The sequence below is a fragment of the Ustilaginoidea virens genome, chromosome 5 (assembly GCF_000687475.1).
Source record: "Ustilaginoidea virens chromosome 5, complete sequence".
Lineage (NCBI taxonomy): Eukaryota > Fungi > Ascomycota > Sordariomycetes > Hypocreales > Clavicipitaceae > Ustilaginoidea > Ustilaginoidea virens.
Window position 1 is genome coordinate 98,280 of NC_057320.1, and position 11,512 is coordinate 109,791.

Below are 11,512 nucleotides of genomic sequence, written 5' to 3' on the forward strand. Positions count from 1 at the left end.
AGCCATTATACGACGATAATACTAATAATTACTTAATGATAAGGCTGTTTGTATTGATAAGGCTGCTTATATTAACGAGGCTGCTTATATTAACGAGGCTGCTTATATTGATAAGGCTTATGTTAACGAGGCTGCTTATATTGACGAGGCTTATATTAATAAGGTTATAGCGATAGCTAGGCTAGGATCACACATAAGGGAATTAGAGGCGGGTGTTATTGCGCTATGAATTAGAGTAATTCCTTATTATTTTACACTAATAGGATAAGATAGGCTCTATAAGGATTCGTCTATACATCTTTCTATTAGACCTAGCTTTCTACGCCTCTTTTCCGCCACTTCGTCATAATCAAGAACAAACCCGACCTCTTGCAATACTAAATACTATAGCAACAGCCTCATTTACGCCTCTTTAGAGTACGTACCGGATCTACAAAGATACATACCGGCTCTATTTTTTCAGCCAATAAGGGCGTTTTAGTGCCCTCTAGACCAATCAGATGGCTTGCTTGAATGACATGTGGCTAGTGATTATAGTGGCTTAGCACCCCTGGCCTCTCATTAAAGAAGCAAAGCTGGAAGGCACGCTTTACGCACTTACGTAGCACACGCTGCACCTTCGGCACAGCTTTGCTTAACAAGGTTTGCCGGTTTGAGACGCTGTGCGGATTACTGAGTACTTGTGGTTGTCGAGGTGATCGAGTGATAAGACGGCGTCGGGTGCCTCGGCGAGAATTGGCATCTTTGAGTCGAACTTTCAGATGATGGCGCCTGGGGGTAATGTTCTCAAGGTCTGATGGTTGTAGGGTTGTGATGGTGAGAGGTTCAATCTTTCTGGTGTCTTCCATGTCTACCTAAGGTATGTGGCAGCGCTTGTCTGGTTGGCCCAGCCCAGCCTGGAGCCGCCCAAAGACCCCCCCAAGTTACAGTGGGTAGCCTCACCCAGCTTACCTAAACCCTGGTTGTTGTAACGGACAAGCCGGTACTTACCTCCCAGCCACCCCAGGGCAATAAGTTTGCATGTGGTCGACTTGCCCAGCCAATTTCCTGCCACCACTTGCTCCTCTTCCCTCTCCGACAAGAGATGGCAGAACCGTGATACAAGGCAATCCTTCCACATTTTCTGTATGCGCCATCCTTGAAAATGACGATTGGGGAAAACGACAATGCTAAAGGCCCCGAACCCGGCCAGAAAACCGCCTTGGTCACGGGTGCTGGCATCGGTGGCATCGGCGGCTCTCTTGCTACAGAACTTCACTCTGCCGGCTTCTTCGTCATTTGCGCCGTGCGCCGTCCCTCGACCGCCACCGACCTCCTCCTACCGGGTATGGTTGCCGTCGAGCTGGACGTGACCTCGAGCGACTCCGTCACCGCAGCCGTCAAGCGAGTCTCGTCTATAACAAACGACCGACTCGACGTCCTCGTCAACAACGCCGGCTCGGCAACACATCGCCCAGCATTGGACCTCGATGTCGACGGCGTCGTGGCCGCCATGTTCGACGTCAATGTCCTAGGGGCCATGAGAACGGTCAAAGCTTGCGCAGACCTGCTCATCAACGCCAAGGGGTGCGTCGTCAACATTGGCAGCATTGCGCCGATTATGCCTCTGGGGTACTCGTCTGCGTATAATGCCAGCAAGGCTGCGCTGCACGCATATGGGGATTCTCTTCGCATGGAACTGAAGCCCCTGGGGTAGGTCGATTGTACCTATGCAGGCGGGCATCGCCGCTAATGGAATCCAGTGTCGATGTCCTCACCGTCATAACCGGTGGCGTGAAGAGCAACATTGGTGAGAAAACAGCATCCCATTGCCTATCGCACGTGAGCTAACACTGCTCAGTCCGCGAAGAAAGTCCCTCTCTGCCCGAAAACTCGCGATACAAACCCGTGGAACAGTTCTGGCGTAAACGAGTTACCCAGTCTCAGGAAGGGGCTATGGACACGGACAAGTATGCGCGCGCAGTTGTCAGCATGATACAGAAAAAGAACAAGCCTATTTGGTTTTGGCAGGGCGGCTTCTCTTCTCTGGCGTGGTTCCTACACTATTTCATTCCGAGGAGCATGAGATTGTACATTATGGCGAGAAACTTTGGCATGCATCTATTATAAAGGTGTGGCAAATATCCTGGGGTGTCGGGGGGGAGGGGGGGTTGACAGGTTTGTACAGTTGAGAATGGACGGCGGTCTTTCCGTAGGGCCTCGATGAGGAAGACGAATCGCCTATGACACGTGATTTGGAGATTTGCTGACTTATTACAATGCATAGATAAAAAACCACGATACTATGAAAATAACGAAGTTTGTAAAAGGTAAAAGACTGAGCAGCGCGGGAAGTAACAACCAGACACCACCTACCAGGGACCTTATTCTAGTGGGAATAGGGGTACATGGCCTTAAAGGGGACTGGGCTGCTGGAACTGTTGCCGGGGATATCGGTGGATCCGTGTAATTGTCGGGAATGTTCGGCTAGGATGAGGCACATGTAACCGAGGGAACGGTAGCCCCTTAGGGCTACCCCCGTGCCCACTATAAATAGCTGGTGCAGCAAGTACCGATCAGTTAGTGCTTGTTAACCTTTAGACAACTGAGCGCGATGACGAGGACTACGAGGAGGGCTTTAAAGGGCGGTTGACTAAGCGAATGGGACGAAGGCGCCCATATCTCTGAACTGGGGGGACGAACCCGGGGCTACTCCGGGTAGAGTTTATGCGGCGTCACGGGCTATTAGAACCGGGGGGCTTGGGGGAAAAGCTCCACATGCGCCTGCCAAACGACGATTTGTTGCGACCGGAAAAATCAATCGACCAACACAACAGAACGAAACGTCGATTGCACTCCCCGCAAGAGCAGCGCGTTTTCTTTTGGGGTGTGGCCGAGCGATACGGACGCGCGCACCGGCTTGGCGAGATACCGATCCGTCGAAATGCAGAACCAAGACAATGATCCGATGCGACAATGTCGGTGCATGAAAGTCTGTAAATATACTCTTGCCACTTGTTTTTGTAGACTCAGCTCCGTTCTGCAAGACGTGTTGATAGTTTTCAGGCTCACTCTCATTCATCTGCATTTGAACCAACATGCTTTCCTGAAGCCCGTTGGCAACTTGTCGATAGAGGAACTGGCCTAGTCTTTTTAGCCTAGTCTCTCGTGCTGAATGTGTCTGGTTTTCTTCTTCTCAAAGCGCAGTATTCTTACAACTCGACAGCCATCCGCCAGATACTAAACTACCATTACTATACGAATAGGAAGGAATCGCACCACGATAAACTCATGATTTGTTGTTCGTTTCGCCTTGTGGTACGTATATTTTACACCACAGACCCCGTTCTGTATTAGAATGCGCCAACCTTGGACGGGCTGTTCTCGCATTCAGTGATTTGAGCTTGGCCCCAGCTCCCAAGTCCCGCCCATAGTAGCCGTGGTCCTGAAAATAGCAGTGTGTTGTTTTGGCAAATGCCAAGTACAAGAGTCCCAGGCACCGGTGAGCGGTGGTTGTATATAGTAGATTCCACATCCCAGCTGGTAATGGCACGTATTGCGAGGCATCAACAGACAGATCATTCTTTGATGAACACGGACTGGTTCTTCCTGTGAAGCTGCCTTGGAAGGACCAGAGGCAATTAAGCGTGAATGGAGACCCATCAAGCATCATGTTCAAGAGCTCATGTCAGCCTAAATGGGAGACCCTTTGCACAAGGAGTCTGTAAGTCAAAAGCAATTGCAAGGTAGCTTTTCAAAGGGCAGAACTATCGTGTGATGTTGTTTCCAACAGACTTGACCTCAAGGACAGTCCCGAAAAAGATCGTCTTGTGTCCATCATGCACTTCCATTCCCTGTTCATGGCACAGTAGCATCATCAATCCTCCTCATACGCGTATACCTCCTCCTCCAGTCCCTTTATCTGCAAAGCTAGCAATTGGGAATAATACCGACACAGCGCAAGATTCCCCCCGTGATACCAAAACCCCGGGTGCCCCGTCCTCTGCCAAATGGTCCGCATCTCGCCCTCTTCATTCCACCCCCACACATCGCCCACTCTGTCTGCAACCAAATCCCCAAAGATATGACGTGTTTGACTCCTCATGCTTTGATAGCCAGTAGCAAAGATGATTTCATCAGCTTCCAGCTCTGAGCCATCCGAAAATCGGATACCGTGAGGAAGAATTTCGGTGATTTCTTGGCCATGCTTCACCTTGATCTTTCCCTCAGCAATAAGCCTCGAAGCCCCCACGTCAATGTAGTAGCCTCCACCGCGTTGGAAATATTTAAAGAACAGACCAGAGTCGTCCGGTCCATGGTCAACTTTGAAACCAGCCTTTTCCAGGCCTTGTAGCAGGTCTCTGTCGTTGTCGCGCTGAATCTTGGCGACCACGACTTGGATGGCTTTAAGCATGCTGCTGGACATGCTCTGCACAATCATGTCCGCGTCTTCGACAGGCGGTCCATCCTCCGAGTAGATGCCCTTGAGGGCGATTTCGGTAACGGCCTGCGACGAAACGACGTGGGTGCTGGAACGTTGCACCATGGTGACGTGGTAGCCGTTTTCGACGAAATCCTGAGCAATGTCGTGTCCGGAATTGCAGGAACCCACGACCACGGCTTTCAACCCGTCTCCCCCTTGTCTGGCACCAGTAAATTCGGAAGAATGGCAAATGCGGCGACCAGCAAATTCATTCAACCCCTTTATGTCTGGCTGATTTTTTTCGCCCGAGTGCCCCGTGGCTTGGATAATGTGATGCGGGTGGAAGGTTTTCAACTCGGAGGTTCCGTCGGCCAGTTTTCGCACAACGTCTACCGACCAAAGGCGTGTTTCGTCGTCCCAAGATGAGCTGACCAGCTCCGTCTTCAACCAAACATTCAACTCCATGATGTTGGCGTACGCCTCAAACCAGTCGGCCAGCTTGTCCTTGGGGCTGAAGACTGGCCACTGAGGAGGAAAGTTCAGAAACGGCAGGTGATCGTACCAGACGGGATCATGCAGTACCAGTTGATGGTAGCGGCGGCGCCAGCTATCGCCAACACGCTCATTCTTTTCGATGACAAGAGCATTGACTCCCAAGGCCTTCAACCTGACTGCTGCTGTCAAGCCAGCCTGTCCGGCGCCTGTTGCCACCACGTTAGCATCGCCCGGTAAACACGGCCCTCCCACCAGCAGAACTTACCAACGATGAGCACCTCAGGCTCGGAGCCATCCCTATAGTCCCGAGCCAGTGCTCTCCTATCAGCCCAGTTCTTTCTGCCCGGCTGGCCGCCGTGACTAACACCCTGTGGTCGGTTTGAAAAGATGGCCTCATTGTAACCTTTCAATGCGCGCAAGCTTGTATATATGGCGTATATTTTCCATTTTCCGCCTTCACGGGCCAGACGGACAAATCCCTCTCCCGAGCCGAGCACACTTTCCACTGACAAAAATGCCTGAATGCTCGGCACGCTGGCTTCCCCATCCAGGTATCCCATACTGGGTTGGCGACTAGGGGTACTCTTGTCAATGGCAACTTTTTTGAGCCGAAACCCATCCTTTGATTTGGCACCTATCTGAAGAAAATCTGCAATTTGAGCGGGACCCTTGACGGTTCTAAAGTTCCACGATATCATCAAGTGATCCCGCCAATATCCATGCGTGCAGAACAGATCCGCCGTCTCGTTGAAAGTAGCATCTTGGAAAGACTCATTCAGATGGTTGATTATCCTGTCGGCTTCCTCGGCGGGCTCAACGGTATCCGCTGCTTCAGGAGAAGGAAAGTCTGCAAGCGGAATGTTCGACGACCCTGGTAAGGTGTGTATAGTCGGCGCGGCCTTGGCTGCTACCTCGCTTTCCATCGTAATAAGGAGAGTTTCTTTCCGCTTTGGCGAGTTTGGTAGTGTTTTGCGGTTTCTTTGTTGATTTCCGTCGAGTGCCAAGTGATGTTTACCAGTCGGGTCTTGCGAGAAGTCTGCGGGTTAAACAGAAGAAATCAGCAGGTTCGGTAAAACGTCGTGTTTCACAGGCGCGGGGGTTCAGGTCGTAGGTCCGGCTAGTGAAGGGCAAAGGGGAAAGCTAAGGAGCAATTGGCCCGCGTAGAATTGCCTCCTTACCCCCGGTATAACCTTGTATTCCGACAGCGGAGCTCTGCATATACCATTTCTACCACGTGCATCCCCACGCCCTATTCTCAGACGGCCGCGGCTATGTAAAAAGGGTTTATGAACAAGATTCCAGAAGCTGTGCCTTAGAGCCACCCAGAACAACAAACACCCTTTGCGGGGGAAAGAAAGCAGCAGTGAATCACGCCGGTCCGGTAAGTCACCAGCACGGAGATGAATATGGCATCCCGAGACGAATGACGTGCAAACGGTCTGTTTTGTGCCTAGGCCAAAGCTGGAAGGTGAAATCAAGTGGGCCGGTTCCCGGTTTGTTTAATATATAACACGATGCAGAAACAGGTCCGCTTCTCGGAGCAAAAAAACGTCTCCGACGGGAAGTGTCAGAGCGCTTCAACGCAGTGGTTAATTTCTTGATGTGGCACAAAGGGGCCACAAAGAGCAAGCACTTGTAGGAAATTGCATGGCACAACGCGCCCTATGATACGCACAACTTCAAGACAAATCTACATACTGACACGCGGGGAAGCCGCCCCAACCGGGTAAACCCTATATATAAGTGGGTCATAGGCTAGCGTTGGAATCGGGAAGCGCCGTTGGGTTCGGGAATGGGCATAGTGTAGCCTTTTAGTAGGCATTCATAATACTCCGTAGAGCATCGGCTGCGCTGCTGCAGCATAGGGGGAAGGCTCTTTATCATCGTTGCATTTCATTTCTCCCCCTGACAAGACACCTATATACTCAGATCGAGCCTCCTAATAACAAGTCATGTCTTATCATCGATCGCGTCGCAATCTTCACCTCTGAGGCGAAACCAGGTTGAGGCATTAAATTTGCTGGAAACTTTTCGACACCCCGCTCGACCGCTCGCTCCACAAAAAAAAGTCCCTGACCCTCTAGCTGTCGGACTAGTTAAATAGTCCAATTCTTCAACTAAAAACACCAACGCCACCGATATCCGTAAATTTCATCCCCTTAGCTCATGGGCGGACCGCAAAGCCGGCAATTCCTGCGGAACATTGCTATACTCATTGAAATGGTAGTCGGGAGAGCAGTTCTTTGATGTGTTAGTCCCATTCGGACCTCTTTCGCCATTCCTTGACCTTTGCCTGTGCATTACTGCGATTGCCCCTAGGGCGGCCAGGAGTGCACCTCCCAAGACTCCCCCGACTGCTCCGCCAACAACAGCCGCTTTATCCGTAGGACAGGAAGCGTTTCCCGTCAGATTGTTATTCAAGGTTACGTTCGATTCACAGGCTGCCGCTGTGGGTGTGGTTGCGGCCGTTCCGGAAGGTGCAGTTGTGACCGTCTTTGGCTCTGGAATGAAGAGACCTCCTAGATCAACTTCTACCTGGGCCAAGGCATTGTCGCAGCAATTCTTGTGGTCGTTTGCGTCTCGGCAACAGTAATGGCCACCGCTGTTGCATGCTAAAACATTGATAGAGAAAATCGATGAATCCAGCTTGCCTGACTTGGACTTAAATTGGCCACTCGAGAACTGGACACAAGTCCCGGGGAATAACTAAACAACATACCAACGCAGATCTGTGGACAGTTTCTGTCTTTTCCAGTTGGATCAGTGCAACCATTGGCAAACGCCAAGCCCGTATACCCTTCATCCTGAGAAATACAAATGCCACGCGTCGTGCAGATATCTGGTCGAGCCTTGTTGGATGCGCAGCATGCGCTGACGGCTTGGTTGGGATTGCACGGTTGCATGTCTTTTGTTGCCTCTGTGCCATTCATCCAGTAGCACTGTGCTGTGCTTTGAGCCGAGTGTGCCAGCGCAATGGCCGCGAAGATGAAGCTTATTGCCATTTCCTTGGTGACATATGGTGAGCCTGGGATGGTGTTTTGTGGTGGTGCAGACAGGAGACACCCGGGTTCTCTGCCTAAATGCTTAGAGCTTGCCGCCTCAATTTTTAAACATGCATTACTAGATTCGGGTGGTAAGATGTATAGTCAGTCAAAAGGGGCTAAGCGCTTACATGGCGGAATATAGACCATTTTCGTCCGAGGCTTAGTTTATCCAGGCGCCAATAGATAGATAGGTAAGGACAGGGGCTAAGCGCTTACGTAGCAGACTATCGACTATTTTTATCTTAGGCCCAGTTCACGGGGGGCCAAAAAACGGACGAGGCCGGGGGCTTAAACAAGGAAAGTGCATGTATGTAGTATTGCCTCCTCGATTCCACCAATATCTTTCAGAGGATGCAGTATTTTGCGACCCTGACGGCCTCTCGGCCTCTCGGGCTGTGCCTGCAGGTACGTACTACACCATATGCTGCGCACAGGAAATCCCAACATTAAATAACAATTACCCAATGTTCCAGAACGGCCAGCAACTCTTGGGAATTCCGTGACAGCTCGCTTATTTTTGCTCCTATATATCGATCCGTCCTGTTTTGTGACGACGACCTTGGAGCGGCGGACGTCCCAGAAGAGATGCCAATCTAGACTAGGTATCTCGAGGCTTATAAGAGCGCTGTTGATGCTATTCTGGTCGAATATGTCGCCGCAGCTGCCAGCAATAATAAGAGGAATCTGTTAGGCCAAGATAGCAGTCGCGCGGCTTGCTCACGGGAGCTGCTTCAGCCAAAGTCAAAGCCTTTCGTCGTAATTTCGCCCTTCCTGGCGGTTGTTTGAGGCTCTTACTCATAATTCTTCAAATATAATTCGGCATCTTCTCCAGATTGGTTTCCTAGTAGGCGTTGTTGCCTTGCCTTATTAAAGTAAATGTACGAACGCGGAATGGAGAATACTCAACAAGATGGATACAACCAAGATGTTATTTTTCGTCGCAGAAGATAATCTCCCTTTCAACCCTCAAAGCCGGCCAGCATCTCGGTCAAGGTTCCTCGTTAGAAGCAGTGGGTCGAGACTGCTGCTCAGTGACGTCTTTAGCGCCCTCGCCGCATTCAGCAATTGCGATCATCATGCCCCTCTGCATCATCGAGAAGCTTATCAAAAGCATCCTCAAAAGAGCGAGCAACGATGGGTTTGCCGCTCCCTTCGCCAATAATAACGTTTTCTACTCCTTCAGGCTTCTGCCACCAGCCCGGACCCGAAATTTCCCCGTTGATAGCGCTGGCAGCAACAACTTCAGGGCTTGGTGTAATAATCGTAACTGAATCAGGGCCAGCAACCAGGGGTGACAACCTAGACAAGTTTAGATAAAGTTCTTTGGTACCAAAAGGGCACTTGTTGTTCCAGACCCTACAAGTGAACCCATGCGGTCATGTAGGATTCGTCGGTACTAGCACCGACCTTAGTATCGATAGAACCAAGGACATCTTATTGGCTACTCACATATATGGCCATACCTTCTTGATGACCCCGATCATGACTATCTATGCCTGTCCTTGACTAGGTTCATCCTCTGTTAGGTTCTGCGGATCGCCGTTTCCGCACCATCCAACTGCCCATAGTAAAGAGACCGCGCCGTCAAACTTCGCCCGCCGTCGTTTCCTACGGAACCCCCGTGCCGCCATGCCCGACAAACCACGAGGACGAGGACAGCCTGCCGAGCGCCACAACTCTCAGAAGGTAAGGCGGTAACCCGTCAAGTACGCCGTTTAGAAGAAAAGGCAGAAGTCTGCGCGGCGGGAGGTGCTGGCCCTAGCAGCCCTAAAGAAAATGTACCACCAATATCTGCGAAAGCAAGAAGCAAGCAGCCGGTTAATAGGTGCAGACTCGGTAGAATCCGATTTATATTGGTTCCTCTCTTTCAAACTATTAGTGGAAGAGTCCTATAGACCTGGCTCACTAGCCTTCTATAAATGCCTTAAATCCAATGAACTGTGGCGGATTCACAGGAATTGGGTCCAGTTCTTTGGCGTATGTCGCACTGGGGCCGGCAGTAAGCCGATTCTCCAAATATTATGGATTGGCTCGTGGTTGATGCGCTCTTTTGGTGAAACTATCGAGCAAAGCGGCAGTGGAAATCTCGAAACGATACCGAGAAATAAGCACATTATTGATCACAGGCCATATGAAATGGCGAGGTTTTGAAACCACGTAAATTATAGATCAGTTATTCTCGGCTTACCACCGAGGGTTCCCCACTGTGGTTCTGTTGCTGGCGGAAAGGCGGTCGCCCACTTGGGAGTATGCGAAAGTCTGTTCGGAGCTAGGCAAACTCTCTATAGTGGTGAGATAATGAAGAAGCCATAAAGAGCAACTAGTCGCACTCAGTGTGTATACGGTATCCTGAGCGAATCAGATTAAAAAGCCATTCTTTAGTAGAACACCGATCGGGAGGATACTGATAAGAATCACCTTGATAACAGGCGGGACCTGCCACCACGTCGGGTTAGATGAATGTTAGCACGACTTTCAGCTGCGTAGAAGCTGTCCGACCTACCCCGTAGCCCAGATAGAGACCGCGTGCGACCTTATAAAGGGAGATGAGGGCATGGAAAAGTATGCACGAGACTTCTTACCCGGCTGTATATATTGGAATGACTATCGCTTGCGACAGTGGCAGCTCCCGGACACGTGAATCCCTCTTCGATAATTGGATGACTGATTCCTTGTCCTCTTAAAGGAGCAGCCATGTTTACGGGCAAATTCTTTTAAACAGAATATAATTCAGTGAGTTTAAAATCGTATACGGTCCTGAGCGTCATGAGCCAGGGTCAGAGCAACCTGCTGGTTGTCAATCATCTTGGAGGCTCCAATTTCCATATATTTCTTGGCAACCAGGCATTGCCATGTCATGACGGCATAACGGTGAACAATCTTCTCAATGATGGATTGAGGGGCCGCTTAAGCCCTCTCTGAGGATAGGAATGCATTTGTATATCCGGGTTTTTTGGGTAGAAAAGTCGGTGTGGGGCGTTTCCGAGCTGCGAGAGGAAAGCGTCGAGTTGATGTTGTCGCAGGGAGCAGCTGCAGAACCGCCACTGAGCCGAGTGCAGCAAACCACGGTCCGAAGCAGCAGAACAAGGCATTGCGACCAACGACTCTCCGCTCTAAATGAGGTACAATCCACAGTGCCGCGTTCGTCAGGTGTCTTGAAGCCGGCCGCGGGCTTGGGAAAAAGCGAATCGCAAGTTTTGAAACATAATGACCAGATTCGGGAAGATAAATAAGGTAGCTAAGCTATACTGCCACACCCCACCGAATTATTCAAGTGGGTACTGTGTTGCTCGGGCCGACCATCTACGGTAGTTATTCCGATTTTCAGGTATAGATATGTGGGGTGGGAAAATAATGCACGAAGTCGATTCCTCGTGCAACTTGGTAGCTTTGTTTGATGCTCTGTTTGAGCGGCTTTGCTGCCTTCATTGTGCGCCGTTTTGACTAGCAGAGCTGTTTGCCAGTTCTACATCAAATATCAGGCACAAGCCTGATATTATTTAGATCCTATATCGCCTGTCCTTCCATTTTTTAGACAGCTAGTTGCTATCATTATCTTCTTTTTCCAGAA

General features: G+C 50.4%; 5 protein-coding genes across 5 annotated transcripts; 1 reads left to right on the forward strand and 4 right to left on the reverse strand.

Moving 5' to 3' along the window:
* Positions 1–1,144: 1,144 nt before the first annotated feature.
* On the forward strand, positions 1,145–2,109 carry UV8b_06045 (uncharacterized protein; the record flags this gene model as incomplete). Its single annotated transcript, XM_043143542.1, has 3 exons — positions 1,145–1,692; positions 1,743–1,789; positions 1,841–2,109. 3 exons carry the CDS (start codon positions 1,145–1,147, stop codon positions 2,107–2,109), a joined length of 864 nt encoding a protein of 287 aa, XP_042999477.1.
* Positions 2,110–3,856: 1,747 nt separating this feature from the next.
* On the reverse strand, positions 3,857–5,820 carry UV8b_06046 (uncharacterized protein; the record flags this gene model as incomplete). Its single annotated transcript, XM_043143543.1, has 2 exons — positions 3,857–5,103; positions 5,163–5,820. The coding sequence occupies 2 exons, from the start codon at positions 5,818–5,820 to the stop codon at positions 3,857–3,859; spliced, it is 1,905 nt and encodes a 634-aa protein (XP_042999478.1).
* A 1,228-nt stretch (positions 5,821–7,048) lies between these two features.
* UV8b_06047 (uncharacterized protein) lies at positions 7,049–8,088 on the reverse strand (the record flags this gene model as incomplete). The annotated part of the gene is made up of 3 exons (XM_043143544.1): positions 7,049–7,548; positions 7,617–7,973; positions 8,070–8,088. 3 exons carry the CDS (start codon positions 8,086–8,088, stop codon positions 7,049–7,051), a joined length of 876 nt encoding a protein of 291 aa, XP_042999479.1.
* A 911-nt stretch (positions 8,089–8,999) lies between these two features.
* Positions 9,000–9,425, reverse strand: UV8b_06048 (uncharacterized protein; the record flags this gene model as incomplete). The annotated part of the gene is made up of 2 exons (XM_043143545.1): positions 9,000–9,240; positions 9,391–9,425. The coding sequence occupies 2 exons, from the start codon at positions 9,423–9,425 to the stop codon at positions 9,000–9,002; spliced, it is 276 nt and encodes a 91-aa protein (XP_042999480.1).
* A 700-nt stretch (positions 9,426–10,125) lies between these two features.
* Positions 10,126–10,637, reverse strand: UV8b_06049 (uncharacterized protein; the record flags this gene model as incomplete). The annotated part of the gene is made up of 3 exons (XM_043143546.1): positions 10,126–10,290; positions 10,360–10,377; positions 10,524–10,637. 3 exons carry the CDS (start codon positions 10,635–10,637, stop codon positions 10,126–10,128), a joined length of 297 nt encoding a protein of 98 aa, XP_042999481.1.
* Positions 10,638–11,512: the final 875 nt, after the last annotated feature.